At 38.8% G+C, this 22,092-nt stretch overlaps 2 protein-coding genes across 9 annotated transcripts in view; both read right to left on the bottom strand.

Moving 5' to 3' along the window:
- Positions 1-646: 646 nt before the first annotated feature.
- On the bottom strand, positions 647-9,716 carry ficd (FIC domain protein adenylyltransferase). Its single transcript, XM_072247991.1, has 2 exons — positions 9,401-9,716; positions 647-2,698 (listed from the first exon to the last, which is right to left on the bottom strand). Exons 1-2 carry the CDS (start codon positions 9,666-9,668, stop codon positions 1,617-1,619), a joined length of 1,350 nt encoding a protein of 449 aa, XP_072104092.1. The 5' UTR covers positions 9,669-9,716; the 3' UTR covers positions 647-1,616.
- Positions 9,717-12,598: 2,882 nt separating this feature from the next.
- The window catches only part of mtmr3 (myotubularin related protein 3), an 81,401-nt gene continuing 71,907 nt past the window's right edge, over positions 12,599-22,092 (bottom strand). For 6 of the 8 annotated variants that reach the window (XM_072247899.1, XM_072247898.1, XM_072247897.1 and 3 more), the window contains 3 exons: positions 20,288-20,376; positions 16,546-16,572; positions 12,599-14,711 (listed from right to left, as the gene is read on the bottom strand). In XM_072247899.1, coding sequence (XP_072104000.1) covers positions 14,540-14,711; positions 16,546-16,572; positions 20,288-20,376 — 288 coding nt within the window. In that variant the 3' untranslated portion in view covers positions 12,599-14,539. The remainder of the gene's footprint in view (positions 14,712-16,545; positions 16,573-20,287; positions 20,377-22,092) is intronic. The other 2 variants (XM_072247901.1, XM_072247903.1) reach the window with 1 other exon arrangement.

Genomic DNA, 22,092 nt, shown 5'->3' with positions numbered 1-22,092 from the left:
AATGGCCCACGGGCACAGAAGAATGAACGATATTCTTTCTAGTAGAACTAAGGAAACTGCCAAGGACTGGTCATCCTTCAGCTAGTATCACTAAACCAGTCATTACCACTCATACAGCTTTTACTGAGTACCAAATTAGAAACCACTTTTCCTACCTTATAGTATGGACTATAGTCCAAGTACTGAGGTGTTTTGATGCTGTCTCAACTGAGATTTTAATCCACTGTACTCCCAATTGTGATAGGCATTTTAATCTTGGGAAATAACTGAGGAAGCAGTGGTTGGCTGTTAAACTTGTGTGATCATGTCGGTTTGTCTTGGATTTAACACACTCTGGCCTAAGGTGCCTATTCTACTGGATTTGCTTTGCACTAGAAAAGGACTTCTACTGTTTAGAGCTACTCAACGGGGTAGCCCCAGCTGGATCCGCAGCATAAATTTAATAGTTTTTGGCACCCAGCAATGACTGGTAAACAGGCAGCTGTTGATTACAAGTGCCCAATAGAGCATGTTATTTCCAAAAGTTTTCGTGTCTGCTTAAACGTAGGCTTACACACCAGAAAATCACTCTTTCATAAGTGTTTCTTCTGTACAAATGACAATTATAATACCAAAGGATATAAAGAGTATAATTTATTTTATATATTATAAATATACTATTTTAATGGCCTGTTTAAATAATTAATTTATACAAAGTGCAAGTTCCAGTCACATAAATATTTCAGTCATTTCAAAGAACAATTGAGCTACAGTCCAGGGTTTGTTCCACGCTGATTCCTCTGAAAAGGATTACTCAAGTGAGAGCTTGGGAGTTAAATCTGATGAGAAAATGCAGTTTCTATTTTAGCTGAACCTCTAATGAACTTAGGTTATTTTTCATGCAGATCTTTGCTCTCTGACAATTGGCTGAAACCAACGCCACTAATCTCACCAGCTGTATAAAACTTAAAGTTAGGTTTCCTTTTTAGAGCTGTGCAGAACAGCCTGTAATTAATATTAAACAAATTTGAGGATCAGAACATTCACACCAGTCTTATTAAATGGTGCACTATTATTAGTATGACATTGCATGGAAAATGATTTTTTGCTCCCTCATAGGTACTAAAAAAAAAAATGCTACGTGGTCCCTGGACATTAAACTTGAAAGTATGTTCTCAATATGCAGATAGTAATCACCTCCCTCCTGACTTGGGAGAGGTTAAAAGTCAGGAGCTGTTCTGCTTCTCCCCCCAGTGAACAAACCTGCCGACCAGCTGCAGGTGCTGGAATCCACATTCCAATTTCCTTAACTGATCTGGAAATTTGGGAATCAGTTGTTTTCTTGTCCCACTGCATCCAAATTGTGGGCCTAATATTTAGCTGTTGAAGTTATTACAAGACTCGTTTGTTTAAAAGTAACACAGGTACATTATAAAAGAGTTATTTTCCTTTTCTGTACCATTCAGGAATGGGTTTGGTTTGGAAATTCGGTCCACTATTCTTAAAAAGAAAGTGTATTCCAACATCACTAATCCTAACGATGTAAAGTGGGATTTTGCTTTTCCCTCCCACATGACACCTAGTGAAAGCTAGACAGAAGACTTGGCAAATTTCACATAATCGTAGCCATTAAACCATTAGTTTTTAACTAAGATGGTTTGTGTATAATCGGAGTGGTTTGGATTTGCTTCAGGTAAACCTTTATCGACAGAATGATCAGCTGTTGCAATCAGCAGTAAGTCAAGCGTCATCTCTGTGCACTTCCCAATAAAGCGGATAAATGGCCGAACGTCTCCCTCATTGGCCAAATCTAATGAAGTATAATACTCAACCCGCTGCTCCTTGCGGATTGTGACAGGCGGATAACCTGCCTGCATTAAAATAAGATTCATCAGTAATCGAGCCGTCCTTCCATTCCCATCTACAAAGGGATGGATATAAACAAGTTTATAATGGGCAAGGGCAGCGAACTCCACAGGATGCAGACTCATGGCTTCTTCAGAATTCAACCACTGGACAAGCTCTTGCATTTGTTTCCTGACATCTCTGGGATGGGGAGGAATGTGATGGCCTACGAAGACCTGATTGGTTCGAAATCTTCCAGCCTCTACAGGATCAACGTGACCCAAAACCCTTCTGTGAATCTGTAAAATGTCATCTATATTAACAGATCCAATTCTTGATAGCAGGGATTTATTGAGATACTTCATGGCTGCATCAACCCCAATAACTTCATTCTGCTCCAACAGGCTCTTCCCAGGTACGGCATACCTTGTTTCAATGATGTGCCTGATCTCAGAAAGGGTCAGTGTATTGCCCTCAATAGCCACAGTATGATAAATATGATGGTAATAACTTTCCTCCATCACACGGTGCAATGCTGCATTCCCTTTGGGTATAGCCATCAACTTTTTAACCTTGTGGTCAATAATACTAAACTGCTTCTGGTCAATTTCTTCTACCAGAGGTAACGTTCTGTCACGATTGACCAGTGCCTTCTCGTTGCATGGAGAAATGGTTAATGCTTTTGTGTACAAATGGTCAGCTTGAATAACATCCTTATTCTCTTCCATGAAGACTCCCAGTTCATTCAATGCATCTACATAGTGTGGGTCCATATTTAAGGCATGCACAAACAATTTGTGTGCCTTTTCTCTTTTCCCCAGACGCTTCATCTCCAGAGCTTGGTGCAGAGCAGCTTTAGCCTCCAACTGGATATCTGAAATCAAAACCAATTGAAGTTACAGGGACTAAACCAGTTTAAAGACATTCCAGACTATGACTTCAATTTGTCAGATATCTGGTTTGCATAAACCACAAGAATAGGCTAAAGCTGTTAAAAAATCAAAACTTTGAAACATATTCTGAATGATCAAAGGATTTATGCTGTGTGATGTTTAACTACAGAATAAACATAACCAAAACTGACAAAATCACATCTTAAGCAGGTTAAAGCATTTAATTTTCATTCTAAATCTTATTTTGTTATTCCATCTTCTTACTAGTTATTGCTATGTATTTATATTTGCATTTGCACAGTTTGTTGTTTTCTGCACTCTGGTTAATCTTTCATTGAATCTTATTATAGTTACTATGCTATAGATTTGCTGAGTATGCCCCAAGGAGAAAGAATCTCAGGGTTGTATGCAGTTCTGTTCCCCCCCCCCATATAATAAACTTTACTTTTAACTTTGGAAATTGTTAGGACCTATCCACAGACATCTGACAAGGCAAATGAACACAATAGGGAACCCCTTTTGATTGAATGTGGTGAAACAGCGTCTGCTAAGCATCATAAAATAGATGAAACCAAAACATCGGTATTGCAAAATTCATTTAACCTGAACAAAGCTGGGCTGAACTATTTTCAATTTTTAAGCACTCACAGATCAAAATGAGGGCTCTCAACAACTGAATTTGAGTCATCGAAAAGTGCAGCACAGAAACAGGCCTTTCAGCCCATTTCATCCATGCCAAACCGTTTAAACTGCCAGTCACATCCACCTGGACCATAGCTCCCTGGACCCCTCCCATCCATATACCTTTGCTTAAATGTTGAAATCAATCGCATCCACCACAGCTTGTCTACACTCTCACCAACAAGTGAAGACCTTTTCCCTCATTTTCCTTGAGCAGTTCACTTTTTTACCCTTAACCCATGATCTTTTGTTGCAGTCTCAGTCAGCTTCAGTGTTAAAAGCCTGCTTACATTTACCCCATTGATACCCCTCAATTCTGTATACCTCTATCAAATCTCCCCTCAATCTTATACGTTCCAAGGAATAAAGTTCTATTTTATTCAATCTTTCCTTATAACTCAGGTCCATCAGTCTCAGCAATATCCTTGTAAATTTTCTCTATACGCTATTTTATTTACATCTCTCCTGTGAGGTGAACAAATCTGCACACAGTACTCCAAATTAGGCCTCAACAATATCTTATACAACTTCAATATAACATGCCAGCTCCCGTACTCAATACATTGATCTCTGAAGGCCAGTGTGCCAAAAGCTCTCATTATGACTCTATCCACGTGTGATCACACTTGCAATGAATTATGGACCTGTATTTCCAGATCCATTTGTTCAACTGTACTCAATCTGTGCCCATGTACCTGTGCTCACTATGTTAAGACCTACACTGGTTGACCCTCCCAAAGTGCACCACCTCACACTTGTCTGCATTAAATTCCATCTGCCATTTTCCAGTCTATTTTTCTAGCTGGTCCAGATCCCGCTGCAGACTGATAGACTTCCTCACTGTATACTACACCCCCAATCTTGTTATTTGTAAATTTGCTGATCCAGTCAACCACATTATCACAGAGATCATTGATATAGATGACAGGCATCAAGGACCCAGCAACGATCCCTGCGGCACACCACTCCTCACAGGCCTTCAGTCAGAGAGGCAACCATTTACTACCACTCTTTGGCTTCTCCCGCAAAGCCACTGTCTAATCCAATTTATTGCCTCATCTTGAAGGCTAAGCGACAAACTTCTTGACCAGCCTCCCATGTGGCATCTTGTCAAATGTCATATGGACAACATTCACTGCCTGACTTCATCAATTTCTTGGTAACTTCCTTGAAGAATTCTTTAAGACTGGTTAGACACGATCTACCATGTACAAAGCCATGTTGGCCATCCCTAATCAGTCCTTGTCTATCCAAATACTCACACATCCAGTCTCTTAGAATACCTTCCAGTAACTTTACCACTACTGATGTCAGGCTCACCAGCCTATATTTTCCCTGGTTTATTTTTAGAGCCTTTTTTAAACAGCAGAATAACATTAGCTATCCTCTAAACTCACCTGTCGCTAAAGATGACTTAAATATCTTTGCTAGGGCCCCTGTAACTTCTGCACTTGTCTCCCATAAGGTTGAAGGGAACACCTTGTCAGGCCCTAGGGATTTATCCACCCTAATTTGCCCCAAGACAGCAATCACCTCCTCCTCTGTAATCTGGATAGGGTCCATGACTTCACTGTTGCTTTGCCTCACTTCTATGGATAGTGTGCCTGTTTCCAGAATAAGTACAGATGCAAAACAACCTCTCAGAAACCCTAAGCCTGTTATCCTTGCCTTTTATTCTGACAGGCACACAGAGCTTTGTACACTCAAAATTTCACTTTTGAAGGCCTTCCACTTACCAAGTACACCTTTGCCAGAAAACAGCTTGCCAAATCTTTTCTGACACCATCACAGTTAGCCTTTTTCTAATTTAGAACCTCTGGTCGAGGACCAGACCTATCCTTTTCCATAATTGTCTTAAAACTAATGGCATCATGATCACTAGATGCAAAGCACTTACCTATACAAACTTCTGTTGCCTGCCCTGTCTCTTTCCCTAATTGCACCCTCTCTTGTTTGGACTTGTATGTACTGATTAAGGAAACTTTCCTGAACTCATGACAAATTCCATCCCTTCTAGTCATTCTACAGTATGGGAGGGCCAGTTAATACGTGGAAAGTTAAAATCATCTACTATTGTAACCTTGTGTTTTTTGCAAGTCTGCGATCTCAACAAGTTTGTTCCTCTAAATACCATGGGCTGTTGGGTGGTCTATAATAAAGCCCCATAACGTGGTCATACCTTCATTATTCCTCAGTGCCACCCATAAAGCCTCACTAGAAGAATTCTCTGGTCTGCCCTGATTGAGCAGCACCGTGGCATCTTTCCTAACACCACCGCCCCTTCCCCTTTAATCCCTCCTGCTCTATCTTGTCTAAAACAACAGAACCCCAGAAGCCTGAGCTGCCAGTCCTGTTCCTCTGGCAGCCAAGAAGCATCATGAACAAAGCAGACGAGCTTAGAGTGTGGATCAGTACTTGGAGCTATGATGTTGTGGCCATTACAGAGATTTGGATGGCTCTGGGGCAGGAATGGTTACTTCGACTGCCAGGCTTTAGATGTTTCAGAAAGGACAGGGAGGGAGGCTAAAGAGGTGGGGGCGTGGCATTGCTGATCAGAGAGAGTGTCATGGCTGCAGAAAAGGAGGAAGTCACAGAGGGATTATCTACTGAGTCTCTGCTGGTGGAAGTTAGAATTAGGAAGGGGTCAATAACTCTACTAGGTGTTTTTTTTCCAAATATATAGACCACCCAATAGTAACAGGGACATTGAGGAGCAGATAAGGCGACAGATTCTGGAAAGGTGTAATAATAACGGGGTTGTTCTCCCAAATATTGATCGGCATCTCCTTAGAGCAAGGGTTTAGATGGGGTGGAGTTTGTTAGGTGTGTTCAGGAAGGTTACCTTAAACAATATGCAGATAGGTCTACAAGAGGAAAGGCTGTACTTGATCTGGTATTGGGAACTAAATCTGGTCAGGTGTCAGGTCTCTCACTGGGAGAACATTTTGGAGATAGTGATCACAATTCTATCTCCTTTAACATAGCATTGGAGAGGGATAGGAACAGACAAGTTAGGAAAGTGTTTAATTGGAGTAAGGGGAAATATGAAGCTATCAGGCAGGAACTTGGAAGCATAAGTTGCAAAACAGATGTTCTCAGGGAAATGTACGGCAGAAATGTGGCAAATGTTCAGGGGATATTTGCGTAGAGTTCTGCATAGGTACGTTCCAATGAGACAGGAAAAGGATGGTAGGGTACAGGAACCGTGGTGTACAAAGGCTTTTGAGAATCTAGTCAAGAAAAGCTCATAAAAGGTTCAAAAAACTAGGTAATAATAGAGATCTAGAAGATTATAAGGCTAGCAGGAAGGAGTTTAAGAATGAAGTTAGGAGAGCCAGAAGGGGCTATGAAAAGGCCTTGACGAGCAGGATTAAGGAAAACCCCAAGGCATTCTACAAGTATGTGAACAGCAAGAGGATAAGATGTGAGAGAATAGGACCAATCAAGTGTGATAGTGGAGAAGTGTGTACGGAACCGGAGGAAATAGCAGAGATACTTAATGAATACTTTGCTTTAGTATTCACTACGGAAAAGGATTGTGATGATTGTAGGGATGACTTACAGTGGATTGAGAAGCTTGAGCATATAGACATTAAGAGGATGTGCTGGAGCTTTTGGAAAGCTTCAAGTTGTATAAGTCTCTGGGACCGGATGAGATGTACCCCAGGCTACTGTGGGAGGTGAAGGAAGGGATTGCTGAGCCTCTGGCGATGCTCTTTGCATTAGCAATGGGGACAGGAGGGGTTCCAGAGGGTTGGAGGGTCGCACATGTTGTTCCCTTATTCAAGAAAGGGAGTAGAGATAGCCCAGGAAATTATAGACCAGTGAGTCTTACTTTATTGGTCAGTAAGTTGATGGAGAAGATTTTGAGAGGCAGGATTTATGAACATTTAAAGAGGCATAATATGATTAGGAATAGTCAGCATGGCTTTGTCAAAGGCAGGTCATGCCTTAACAGCCTGATTGAATTTTTTGAGGATGTGACTAAACATATTGATGAAGGTAGAGCAGTAGATGTAGTGTATATAGATTTCAGCAAGGCATTTGATAAGGTACCCCATACAAGGCTTATTGAGAAAGTAAGGAGGCATGGAATCCAAGGGGACATTGCTTTGTGGATCCAGAACTGGCTTGCCAACAGAATATTAAAAAAATGGTTGTAGACAGGTCATATTCTGCATGAAGGTTGGTCACCATTGGAATGCCTCAGGGATCTGTTCTGGGACCCTTACACTTCATGATTTTTATAAAGGACCTGGATGATGAAGTGGAAGGATGGGTTTGTAAATTCGCTAATGACACAAAGGTTGGGGGGTGTTCTGGATAGCGTGGAGGGCTGTTAGAGGTTACAGCAGGACATTAATAGAATGTAAAACTGGGCTGAGAAGTGGCAGATGGAGTTCAAACCAGATGAGTGTGAGATGGTTCATTTTGGTAGGGCAAATGCAGAATATAGTATTAATGGTAAGCCTCTTGTAGCGTGGAGGATTAGAGGGAACTTCAGGTCCAAGTCCAAAGGACACATAAGCTACAACGTAGGTTGGCTCTGTGGTTAAGGCAGCATACGGTGCATTGGCCTTCATCAACCGTAGGATTGAGTTTAAGAGCTGAAGGGTAATGTTATAGCTTATAGGACCCTGGTCAGGCCTCACTTGTGCTCACTTCTGGTCACCTCACTACAGGAAGGATGTGGAAACTACAGAAAGAGTGCAGAGGAGATTTACAAGGATGTTGCCTAGGTTGGGGAGCATGCCTTATGAGAATAGGTTGAGTGAACTTGGCCTTTTCTCCTTGGAGCGGCAGGGGATGAGAGGTGACCTGATAGAGGTGTATAAGATGATGAGAGGATAGTCAGAGGCTTTTCCCAGGGCTGAAATGGCTAACACGAGAGGGCACAGTTTTAAGGTGCTTGGAAGTCGGTACAGAGGACATGTCAGGGGTAAGATTTTTAAGCAGAGTGCGCGTGGAATGGGCTACCGGCGACGGTAGTGGAGGCGGATACGATGGGGTCTTTTGAGAGACTCCTGGATGGGTGCATGGAGCTTGGATAACGTTAGGCAATCTCTAAGTAGGAACATGTTCGGCACAGCACAGTATTGTGCTGTAGGTTTACTATGTATGTACGTACGTACGTAGTCTGATAATAAATTTACTTTGAACTTCTCAGTAAGAGCGGTACGGTAACGTAGTGGTTAGCGTAAAACTACCCAGCGCCAGCGGGAAGATTTGGGTTCAATTCTGGGGGTTTCCTGCCATCGTTGAAAGGTTAGTAAGCTGTGGTGTTGTTAAATTGGGGCAGCAAGCAGAGTGCCACTTGCGGGCTGCCCCCCAGCACATCCCCGAATTGGTTGGTCGCTGACGCAATCTCATTGTTTTCATGTACATGTGGCAAATAAAACACTTAAAAGATCTGATCTGTATCTAAATGACACGTTCAATACACTGAGATCACGAGTTTAGGAGGTGGAATTCCAAACTTGAAAGACCCATTTTCGGCTGTCTCAGTTATTTATGTTTGAGAGTTGCACCCTGAAGCCCCTCATGACTGTACAACTGGAAAAAAAATGAGGAAAAGTGAAAGAAAAAAAGATTGAACCATCTTTTCAGACAAGTTTCCGATCACCTGTCTTTGGCTTGGTGTCAGTATTTGTTGCTGTGGAGTGCCTAGGAACATTTCACTGCTGTAAAAAAAAAGGACTGCGTAAATGTACACTTGCCGTGACATAGCGAAAGCTACAGGTCTTTTAAAAAAAAACACAAAACTGCTGGAAGTTCATTACTGAGCGCCAAGAGAGCGAGGTAGAGGGCGAAAACCATCAGTCAGCCGCCCGAGGATAGGAAGTCGGCTCCGTTAGTCGGAGTTTCCCCAAAATGGGCAGGGCGGACAGCTGTAAACAATTCTGGAACCTACGTTTCTACCGCCGGTCGACAGACGCCAGCTGACCAACTCCCCCAACCATGCTGCGGGTCAGCCTCCCTCTCCGCCACCGCTGAGCTCTTACCTGGCCCCACTCTCTGCCTGAAGGCCCAGGGCTCGCCGATTTGGCTCAGTTCAACCGCGCTGTAGGTGAGGCTGAGCTCGGTGCTGGAGTCGCCGCCCAAGCCCGACTCTAAAAGGCGGCATCGCAGCAGCCACAAGGCACCCTTGAGATGCATCACCAGCAAGGCGCTGAAAGAGCCGAGGAACAGCATCACCGCTACTGAGACGCCCCGCTTCCCCAGACCCATCGCATCCATTGCGCGGCCGAGGCTCCAACAGCCAAGATTCATCGTCGCAGCACCAGAACCTTGATTGGTTGTCCTCCGCCGAGGAGCCCTTCGTTTACCACCGATTGGCCACAATGTCCAGCAAGCACAGTTCTAGCCAATAACAAACTAATACGTACTTAACGCTCAGCCACTCGCCAATGCGCAACGTTTTGCTGCTTAATACGCATGAACATTGCGGCTCCCCGCATGAGAAATCAGAATACTGTAGATATGACAGCAACACTCACACACAAATCGCTGGAAGAACTTAGCAGGTCAGGCAGCCTCTATAGAAAAGAGTACGAGTCGACCCTTCATCAGGAATTAATCGGGTTTAATAGCACTGGCAAATGTCGTGAAAGACGGTGATGCAACCAGTTACAATGCTCTCCGTTGTACACGTAGAAATGTGCGGGCGTTGTTGGCATACCAACGCTCCTCAACCTGCTACTGAAACATAGCCGCTATTGTGCCTTCTTGGTAATTGCTTCAATATAGATCTTCAGTAGAGGTGTTGTCACCCAGGAACTTGAAACCGCTCGACCTTTACTCTTCGGATGCTCGGTGTGTGTTCCTTAACTTCTCCTTCCTGGAGTTTACAATCAATTCCTCCATCTTAATGATGTTGAGTACAAGGTGGTAATTGAGACTCCACGCAGTATATTAGAACAACTAATATTTACTAATAACAAAGTTCTAAGGGGCGAACACTATTTAAATCTCTCTCATCCGTCAGCACTTGGAAGGATTATATAGAAATGCCAGCTATAAATGATTGAATAGAAATGGTTGCATGGGAAGTAATTGGAAATGTCAGCGGCAGGTTGTCCAACATTCTAGTTTCTGTTTACAAAATAAACTTCAAGATGCATTTGCAATTAAACAAAATCTTAACAGACCAAGCACTTAACCTAATCATGCATTACTTTTTTGTAACAATGTTGCAAATTTCAAATGAAATGTTCGGAAAAATGCAGGAAAAAATGTTGCAAAAGAGGCAAATTGAGCTGAAATGCTGTTCTCCCTCCCCGCTCCCCCAAAGATGCTTCTGAACTTAACGAATACTTTTCCCTTTCCCACCGCCTGTGCCGATGCACGATTTTTAAAATCTGCCCATTTCCAAAATCAGGCTTCCTTTGAAAAATGGCTCCACTTTGACAATAATAGATCATACTTCATTAAAATAGCTCAATAAATAATGCTACCTTCAAATTTTATTTAATGCTTGTAAATTATTGAAATTCAAAAATCTAATATTTTAGTAAATGCAGTTGGTTAATTATTGTTGAATTATTGAATCTGCCTCAATTATCCACATCACACTACCCTCCAGCACAGGCATCAAGTTTCATTGCAGCAAGTCAAACTAGTTCATTTTCCAATAGCTTTACATTGAACTTGATAGAACATAGAATAGTACAGCACAGCACAGGCCCTTCGGTCCATAAGGTTGTGCCGACTCTTAAACCCTGCCTCCCATATAACCCCCCCCCACCTTAAATTCCTCCATATACCTGTCTAGTAGTCTCTTAAATTTCACTAGTGTATCTGCCTCCATCACGGACTCAGGCAGTGCATTCCACACACCAGTCACTGAGTAAAAAACCTTCCTCTAATATCCCCCTTGAATTTTCCACCCCTTACCTTAGAGCCATGTCCTCTTGTATTGAGCAGTGTTGCCCTGGGGAAGTGGTGCTGAATGTTCATTCTATTTATTCCTCTTAATATCTTGTGTATCTCTATCATGTCTCCTCTCATCCTCCTCCTCTCCAAAGAGTAAAGCCCCTTCGATGTTCGATCCAATTTCAGATAATCACCATCCATTCATGATTTCAGATGATTATTCTGCATTAAAAGATGCATTAGACTGACTTTTCTTATTTTTAACCCTTCACTGTATATTCGCACCGCTCCCCCCACCCCCTCAAGATGTAATTGTCATCCCTTTCTGGCAAATTATCTCTTATGCTTCCACAGACCTCCATTGTCCCTTTCTTTCTCAGCAACACAACTTCAATATTTTTATTTATGCCCATTTTGATGGAAGATAATTTTCCTGACAAGTAAACTTCCTTCCCAAAATTTCTGGTTTTATTTCCATTGTCCAGAATGTAATATTTATGTAAAATTTATCTTGCCACAGTAATGTCAAGTGATCAGATATTCTAATTGTTGGCAAGTCCTTATTATTTCATTCCAACAGTCAAGTGAAAACATCTTCGAACAGTTGCAAGACTGAACAATGCACCGAATACCTTAATTATTGCAGCCAGGAATTTGCCGAGACAAAATCTTAATCTGAACAGTCTCTGATGGAAGGTGGAAAGGCAATAAAATGTTTATTCACCCAAATATACAATATATATGGCTGGGAATAGTGAAAATAAAACTGGATAAATACTGGAAGGAGCAAAATTCTGTATAGGAATAAAAATAGTGAAAAAGGATAAAGTGCTTTCCTGGCATACATGACAAATAAACTTCCAGCAGGGTACAGCGTTGATTTTAACCAATGTTTATAAAGACAGTCTCAATATTACCTGGGATCTCAGTATCTTCTTGCAATGATTGTAATCTGAAATGTTGTTACACAGTGAACCAGGCATTTCAATGGGAAAGGTAGCAAATGGGGATTTCTAATATTTAAAAATTATTTCTACACTTCTCCTTTCCCAACAAAAATGTAAGAGAAATGTATGACTACAGATTTAGTTAAATTGCTTAAGGAGACCAACTAATGCACAAAATTTAAAAAGTTCACCCTTCTAAATGCATGACAGATTTCAAACTACTGAAGATCTCTATTTATATCCAAATACATCATTCATTTAGTAGACAGTACATCACTGAACTATTGTGTTGATATGAAAATTAAAGTGACCCCCTCTTTAGTCAACTTGTAATGAATATGCAATAAAATCGGTCATTCAAATTTAAGATAAAACACAATATATGAAAATGACAAATTTATTTAGATTTAAATAAATCATTCTGAGGCTACAGAAGAGTATATGCCATGAAAGCTTACAAACAGGTAAGCACTACAGTTTCCACACTCAGCTTTGTGGCATCAATTCTTAAAGCAATTAAAGTCTGGCTTTAAGTGCTACTTTACAAATTCCACTTGAGTGTACAATCAGAAGTGTCTACCATTACCACGAAAGGATAACAGTCACTTAAACAAAGATGATTGGGGGGGTGGGGAGGAGAAATGACCAGACTGTTCAAAATATGTTTAGCAGCATTTTAACTTTAGTTCCAAACCCCAAAACGATGTTACTGTGTGTACTCGACACACCTCAACTTCTGTGAAATCAAGCACCAGGATGAGGTGGATTCTGAATTTCAAGTTCAATAAAAAAAAATTTACAGACTGTAAAATGGAATTATACTAAGCAACTAATGTACTGATAAAGTGCAGTTTCTTACATCAGCTTTTTATTGAACCAGTTGGTAATGTGAACTATAGTTAGTTTTGTTACCAGGAAATTTCTAATCTGGTTTATGGAATTTTTTTAGTCACTTTAAAAAAATAAACAAAGTAATTCCAGAATAAATCAAAAACAGCACCAGTAAATTACTTGGATGCAATTTGAATTTAGAGAGTTGGAACAGTTCTTTCCTGTTTGTTACAAACAGCAGTTTCAACGACGTCCCTACAATGGACTTATCACCCATACCTCTTATTAGGGAAACAATGCCTGATACAAATACATTTTGCAAATCCTAATTGTGCTGCAATGATTGGCTGTTTACAACTTGAGAGCAAAAAGGAGGGGAAAGTGTTGGATTAATTGATACCTTACAGCACATTATTAATAAACAATGAAGTTAAACTTCAATGTCAAGTGGGGAAAAGCACTTGGTGTTTTTACCTGTATATCCACTGGCCCAATTTTATTTTATATTAAACACTGCTCATCTATTAATAATAAAGTAATAAAATTGTTGAGAGTTAGCATAAGCTTCATACAAATGCCAAACTTTAAATTTTCTTTACATCCTCTCTAAAATGCCTACAGCACTTGATGCACTTCTAAAACAAAACCGGGAAAAAACATTTCTTCATGGTGGGGCAAGGAGCACTTAAATCTTTTAGGAAAGAGTGCTTATGTAGCTAGCAACAGCATTTTGTCCTCTTTATTTACAAAGAGTGAAATTTTAAAAAAGTGCTTACATGAAGAAAATGAAATGAAAGTGAATGTCAAATATGCTTTTAAAACACAATCCCAGAAACCCGTATCATAAACAATGGCACCTATCCAGAACTTCTCATTTCTTGACTTCCTCTAACCTTCATTTGCATTTCAGAATCACAGCAGAAAGAGGTCAATTCACCAAGCTCAAAAGAAATCCTGTTCCAAATAGAAGACAAAAACATTTGAGCTTACAAAACATTGTGTAAACAAAGCTTAAAATATTTCATTCCTTCAGTGCCCATCAGTTCACCATAAAGTCATTTTGCTGCAACTCGAGGGCATTTATAATACTTTCTGTACATGCCAAAAATCAATTTAGTAAATAAAAAGGAACATAATTAACACTGATCCATATTAAGATTTTACATATTCAATTACTTATGTAGGAGGAGTAGTGCGACAATGCAATCTTCCATCAAAATTTGTTTATCACTTCTGCAGGTCTAAGGCCTTTGGTTAATACAGTAATATACTGCACTGCCCATTCTATTCCAGTCACAAGTCACTGTAAATAAACTTTCAAACAGCTTTAAGTTACTCTATCTAAATATGTCTGCATCCACCACATCCTGTTCGAACTTCCAAGCTATAATGTGCATTCAGTTCCATCTTAAGTGCACAATTATACCAAGAGCTTGGCTTCTTGTACACCATCCCATAATGTGCGTGTTTCCGGGAAGAAAGGCATTGCCTTTAGTTTGAAGAAGCTGCAATGGGTTTGTCCAGTTCTATCTCCAGGGTAGACCCACTGGGCTGTAGACTGCTGTAGCAGGATTTACAGACACGGCTAGGCTCAAAAAGTTGTTGACTCGGCACTGGGATCTTCTGATTGCAACAACTTGAGCAAAATACATTCCCACAATTCCTTTTGGGGAAAAAAACAAATGGGCAGATTGATAATTAAAATCTTGTTTCATCAATCTATAATCAACATTAAAGTTACTTGAGACAAATACTGATAAATTCAGCTTCTTAAAAAAAGGAAAACATTTCCCTTTGGTTACTTGCTCTATGTACATGAAGTAGTGGCTGCACACTGAATTCTATTTTCAATAATAAATTTGCAATCAACATATACCCAACCACTATATTACAATAAAAACATCAATGTTGAATTTCTGCCAAGTATTTAAATTTTCAATTAGTAGCATTTATGCAAAATTTTAAAAAACTGAAGGACAAACTGTCTCAAGTGAAATTATATTCTTTAAAAATTCAAAGTTATTTCAATGAAAAAATACTTGTTTTCACCTAAGTTGAAACCCTTGCATAGCTGTTAGCTCAAGATGAAAAAATGTTTTTAATAATTAGAAACTGAATGAATCCAATCCAGAAAAAAAATTTCTACTGAGAACTCTCACCTTTTCCATTCTAATGAATAGTTCAAACGTCACAGGATTATATACTCTCCTATTTACACATCTGCAAACTTAGTCTGAAGAAATCACAGGAATCTATTGAGGGAACCTATTGTCATAAAGATGTAAAATTTCCCTGTAGGGTTTTGATTTTGCTTTAAATTGAGAAAAAATGGCCAAATAATGTAATTTTCAATTTATAAATCCCAAATCAGATGTCCATAATACAATTGAATTAACAGTTCAGATCAAAAGCTTGAGTAATGTTCTAGAATCTATTTTCATTAATTTATCTGATGAGCTTACTTCTCAAAAAGTCTGATCTATTTTGTGCTGTATACTTCATATTAACTACTGAAATAATATTGCATTTAAAAAAAAGCTTAATTTGTTTTAATTGGAATCCAAAGTTTCCCAAATGTTCCATGGAAACTCATGAAACAGTTGTGTTTAACTAATTCATGTTTAATGATGTTTTCAGTATAAATCTTGCACATAATTTACATTGGATGATTACCCTACAGCATTTTAATATTTGAAACAGTTTAAGAAAACGAGTCTTAAGTTTTCACTACTAAAGGTATCAGGGGGTGAGCATAAACATGATTATTAGGTCAGTTGACAAATGAAGCTCACAGTGCATCTGGCTTACAATACCAATTTTATGGCAATTATGGTTTCTCTACAATAAAGACAACCAGCAAATAAAAGATTTACAAGACTAACATGCAGTCCACCAATATTCAGCAGCTTTCTTAAAAATACACAGCAGAAAATTAATATTTTAAAGACAGACAAAAGAGTGAGATTAAACGATATTTTGCCAGTGAACAGGTTACTGTAGCTTTTTAATTAAATCTCAATTCTTGGGAAAAGTGCAAAAATAGTTTAAAAAAGATCATATTCAGATTGTGTATAGATAAACCAAGTTTTAATTAGTGGCAGAAGTCTTTACGTCACATAAACTTGGTTGTCAAGCTGATTAAAAGCACAATGTGATGAAATGGCAAAATCTTATACATATCCAAAACTTAAAAACTGAAAACTATTGACAAGGTTTCTATCAATGCAATTAAATATGTGCAAACAGGAGAAGTAATAAACATAGGTGTTACTGGGCAGCAAATTAAAAATTTTTTCAGCTGTGGTGTGGCTAGATGGCCTATAAAACAGACTGTACATTTCTTTTGGAAAATCTAATTTGAATTTAATCAATGTACAATCAACAAGAACCAATTGTTTGAGATGTTCAGTTAATAAGGCACAAATAAATGTTTTAAAATAAATATCATCAGGAATGAAGACAAACAAGAGACAGAGAAGACTGTTGAAAATGCTCACCATTTGTCATCAACAGGCTCCCTGTCCCTGCAAGACGGAAAAAAGAGCTCAGAGGGAAACTAGCTAAGGAAAAGTGTAAATCAGCAGGGCAACAGCAGGGGATACAAACAAATGAAAAACACATGCAGCAACCTTACAATGAGAGATGTATACTTGAAATAATTCCATATGTTAACAACAATGTCAATCTTAGAGATGAAATTAATTCTATTAAGCAACATTCTTGCGATCTTTTTAAATGAAGAAAGCATTACAATGTGCTGTATAAAGCATAACTACAAGTTCACTCACCATGGGTGGGGAGTCATGTTTGAAACTTAGACATCGAAAAGGGTTTAAAGGCAGGAATCAGAAAAGTGAAAAGGGTTTGAGGTGTTGAGCAGCTGTAAAATATCAACATTAGTGGAACAGACAAGAATGATGGAGAATATCATAAGTTGGTGGAGATATGAAAGGATTAGTGCAAGTCCTCATGATGGAAAAGATTTGGAAGGTAAATTAAGATAAGTCTTACACAAGTTGGCAATGATCAGAATGCCTGAGATTTCAAAATTGAGCAGGTTGCCGCAGCAATATTATGGTTGATTGTTATGGAAGGAAAAGTACCGGACAATGAAAGACCTGTACAGAATGGACGTGATGAGGATGTTTCCAATAGGAGGAATAGCAAGGAATCAAGAGCACAGCCTCAAAATAAAAAGGATAATCCTTTAGAACTGAGGTGAGGTGGAATTTCTTTAGGCAGAAGGTAGTGAATCTTGTGAAAATTCAGAGCTATTGACGCCAAGACAATGAGTGTTATAGAAGGCAGGGATCGCTAGGTTCTTGACTGGTAAGGGGGTTAAAGGTTCTGAGAAGGCTAGAAAATGGGGTTGAAGGAAATCATCCATGATTGGTGGAAATACTCAACAGATCAAATAATTCTGCTCCTATATCTTATGATATCACAGAAAGCATGTCTTACTGACAGAAGAATGGGGGATTAGTTGAAGCGGCATTGGAGGAAAATAGTAAAGATGCAAAAAAATGGAAGGTGCCAAAATGAGTTTTGAAACTTGCACAGAAATTGTGTAGTACTATAACACAGTCCCATGAACCTGCTCAGTAATTCAGTGAGATCATACTGATCTGACTGGAATCTCCAGCATCTCCACCTCCATTAACTCCAGCACCACTATTTCACTGTCAGTCACCTTATGTACAGCCTAACGTCACTTTATGAACATACAATCAATGTAAGAAGATATTTACCTGTACATGTGTTGTTTTATTATTGAGTTCTTTATCTTTTGTGGGGTTTTTTGTGCTTCACTGGATCCAGAACAATTATCGGTCTCTTTACACTTTTGTACAGAAATGACATTAAACAATCTTGAATTATTGCCACTTACCCCAGTAACGTTCCACCTCCCTGCTTTTTAAGAATCTATCTCCCTGTACCTCAAGCATTGAAAGGTTTTGCTTCCCCTACCATTCGAAAAAGATTTCCAAATACAGCCTCACTGCCATTTTTGAACAGTGACCCTGTTTTAGATGTTCTCACGAGAGGAAATATTCTCTCTGCATCCTCTAAGCACCAATTGATACATTTCTGGTCCATCCAACCTGTCCTCAAAAGACAGCATGTCCACTCCAACTATCAGTGCAATAAACTTTCATACATTTACATCCTTCCTTAAGCAAAAAAACCTATTCTTTAGAGACCCTAGAGAACATAGAAGTAATCAAATTTTAAAACTTCCCAAATCTCTCCCATCCTTTAAAACCATTTCTTTGATGGCACAAGTAATCAAGTTCTTGATTAAAGTAGAAAATGGAAATTCTGTCTGCATTTCCCATTTTATCATTTTGACTATACTGTACAAGTACTTAAAAGGCTTGAAGCATTTTTGGATATTCTCTAAGCATCAAAATGAGTAACAACATTCTTCTGTAGCATGTAAAATGATGACACTTTACCAAACTAAAGACTATTACTATGCAAGTGGTACCTTGACTCTCATCATTATACTGTGCAAACCCAACCCCCACCCCCTGGCGGAAAGGACTGGCCATTCGTTTTGTTGGCAAAACATGGATATCAGAAGGGGCATTCACATGATTTCCTGTCAGACTGTCAGCCACTCGATGAGTAACAGAAATATGAACATAACAGATAGCAAGAACTAGATTGAAGTATCATCTCATTCAATGTATTACAAGAACAAGCATCTTTCCCCAGCGTGTGCCATCGGCATTACAACTTACTGCTGGTACACACCATTGTTTCTCACTGTCCCTCAGTTCAGTGATAGAAGAGAACTGATTTACAGTTATCACTCATTTCAAACCTATTCTTAATACTTCAGCAGACTAGCTCACAGACTATAGTATCACTCACTATACTAATGTCTCAACTCAAAGCAAATGTAAAATTATACTAACCACAATGCATCAAGATGCAGAAGTACAATCAATCTGCAGTGACCATAGATCTTGCAACTCTACAATATTTAATAACCAATCTTTCTAAGCAGCACTGAACTATTCAATCAGAATAAAATATTACAGTTCAAGTAGAGGGGGACAAATGCAATTGCGTCCTGTCAAGCTGGTGCCAGGGGTTCCCAACCAGGGGTCCACAGGCCCTTTGTTTAATGGCATTGGTCCATGGCATAAAAAAGATTGGGAACTCCTGCAGTAGACACAAGAGACTGCAGATGCTGGTATCTGGAGCAATAATAATAAAAAAATACTGCTGGAGCAATTCAGTAGGTTAAGCAGCATCTGTGAAAGCAAGATAATTGTTGATCTTTGAGTTAAGATTCTGCACCAGGTTTGGGAGTGGAGAGGGAAGGCAACTGGTATAGAGAGGGTAGGGATGAGAGATTGGTCTGTAGACGATAGGTAGAATGAGGAGGGCTGAGGGATGAAGGGCTCCTGTCTCACTCCTCCCCCTCTATACCAGCTATCTTTGCTCTCCACTCTCAACCCTGATGAAAGGTCTTGATCCAAAACATGGCAAATTCTTCCACCACCACCCCACTCCCCATTCATGCAGTTCCTTTTACAGTTTGTTTTGCTTTCAAACACAGCATGGTATGTGTGTAAAGTGTACATGCAGGCATGCAGCTAGGGCGTGAAAATCTATAAAGGGCAAGTTTCAGGAGAAAGTCAGAACTCAGTCATTGATTCAGTTCACAACTTTACAGTAGTGTGGGATGTTTGAACTTTGAAGTAGGCAGTTTTGTAACTTCATGATGATAATATTTTGAACAGGTTCCCTCCAATCACATTATGCCTAGTAAAGACAATTATTGTTTTGGGGAAAATGTGGTAACTATGCTATTAAAACAATGTGGAAATCTGTAATGATGAAAACGAAATGTATAAAGGATCAATAATATTACTCCCAAACTTTAATATCACCCGAATAAGAAAAATTATGCCAGTTGGAAAAGTCCTAATCTTTATTAAAACGAAGGAAATAATAGCCAATTACAAAAAAAATAAGAGCGTGAAATTTATCAAAAAAAATGTCTGCTGGTTGTAAATAGTACAATTACAAAATCTTTGGAAACTAATATTTTCAATTGGTGCCAATTTTCAGTGGACTTCTATGAACATGCAAAAGTTAAAGAATTTCTTGAAATTTGTTCAGTATTAGTTACATACATGCTCACACAGAACAAACAGGTTTTGTAAAAAAGTAAGACCAAGCAAAAGAAAACATTTAGTTACTCATTTTTTTGCAGCATAGTACCTGCAATGGTGTCTCCTGCTAGCTAGCCAGAATCTACTTTCACATCCATAGCACTGAGAAGCCAAATGATCAGGATACCATCGAGTTACCTAGAAAGAGACATTGTGAATCGAAGAAAGCACAATCCAACATAACAATTGCATTCAAATTTTCAAGTTTTAAATGCTTTTTTGGTTTTAGTTTCTCACTTTCTTTACCTCATAAATTATTGTACAATCTGTATTGTGAAAAAACTGAATATTGTCCATCAAATACAATTAAAAATCTATGAACATGCAATGGATATTCAATGGTATTGGCATTCAAATTTCCAAACAAAAAAAGTGAACATCAACCAAGATTATCTTTCATTATAATGTTAACTTAAAAGACAGATAATTAGGAAACAAAGATTTTTTTTAAAAAGTTACACAAAAGTAAAAGTGAGGAAAGAACACGAGTTATAAAGGAAAAGCAGAAATCAAAAAAATAAATTGATAATGATAGAAAATTTCAGGCAACATAAAGCAATGACAGGTCATGCTTGGTTATAACTAATCATTAGTCTGAACTGTTATTTATGCCACTAAGCTAAACATAACACTGTCACATTTGGCACACAACTTTCATTCTAAACCTGTCCATAGAGAGCCAGTATAGTAGATTCTGGTTAATTGGGGAATCGCTTATTTGGGATAACTCAAAGAACAAAAACTAAGTGAGAAAATAGCTGTGATTCCCTTTATTTGGAACACAATGCCGCTTAATTAGGACAGGAGACTGTGTTGCTGAACAGTTTCTAACTAGAGTCTTGCACATGCACTTCTGTGGCCATTACACTTCACAGCGCTTTGTGTAAACAGTATTAACTAGTGTCAATTGCATGTGCTTGTGTTAAAAAAACTTATTTTTGTCAGCAATAGTGGTGAGAAATAAGCAGCAAGACAATTCAGAACTGTTTTGTTCACTGCAGTTTCAAGCATTTGGGCATGGAGATGCCAGAAATGGCCAGGAGTGAAAATGAAAACTTCACTACTTCAACAAGTTAGGAACTACAAAGAATTTGAAGGTATTGACAATCATCCTGAATGTTATAATGAAAAAGAAGATGGAGAATACAGTCAGTCAACAAAAACATTGTATGAAGGCAGTTCATTATCTATACTAGATGTCTGTGCTGATTTTGTTCATTTAAATGGTAGTTTGCATTTTTTAGAAAAATATATCTTCTTAAAGATTCATGAAACTTTGGCTGAGGCAGCTGCTTAATTGGGCCAAAATGTACTTCCCAATATGTCCCAATTAACTGAAACCCACTATATTTATCAAATTGCATTAATGTGAACACTATACTAAATATTGCATTACAAGATTCAAATGCAAACTGAATATACTTAGAAATGACCGTAATGGCAAAACACTGTCATCCAACTATCTGGCTTAGATGAGAAATTGTGTGTTCTAATAGGCATTATGAGAAAGTGCATTTGATCAAGATAACAATAAACCACTCATCATACATTGACAGTAACATCCAAGTTAAAGACCTACCATAATGTCGTTCACAGTATAATTCATTAGTTGAAGCTTAAATGCAATGAGATCATCTTTCTTTCCAGGAACGCCCATCAGTCTGAATGTGAATATTACCCCTTTTAAAATTCATCCAGTGAGAGTGTGGGGCTAATAGCCTTATCTCAGGAAAGTATCCAAGCTCTCACCCATCGTTATATTGTGACTTCACTGTCAACTTCTCAAACCAGTCAATAAATAATTTGGTACAGCTGATGTGAGTAAACTTTGAAATCAAATTAACTTCACAATCG

Source organism: Mobula birostris, chromosome 31 (assembly GCF_030028105.1).
Source record: "Mobula birostris isolate sMobBir1 chromosome 31, sMobBir1.hap1, whole genome shotgun sequence".
NCBI classification, from domain to species: domain Eukaryota; kingdom Metazoa; phylum Chordata; class Chondrichthyes; order Myliobatiformes; family Myliobatidae; genus Mobula; species Mobula birostris.
Note: the sequence above shows the minus strand (reverse complement) of the source record. Positions and strands in the feature narration are given on the sequence as shown.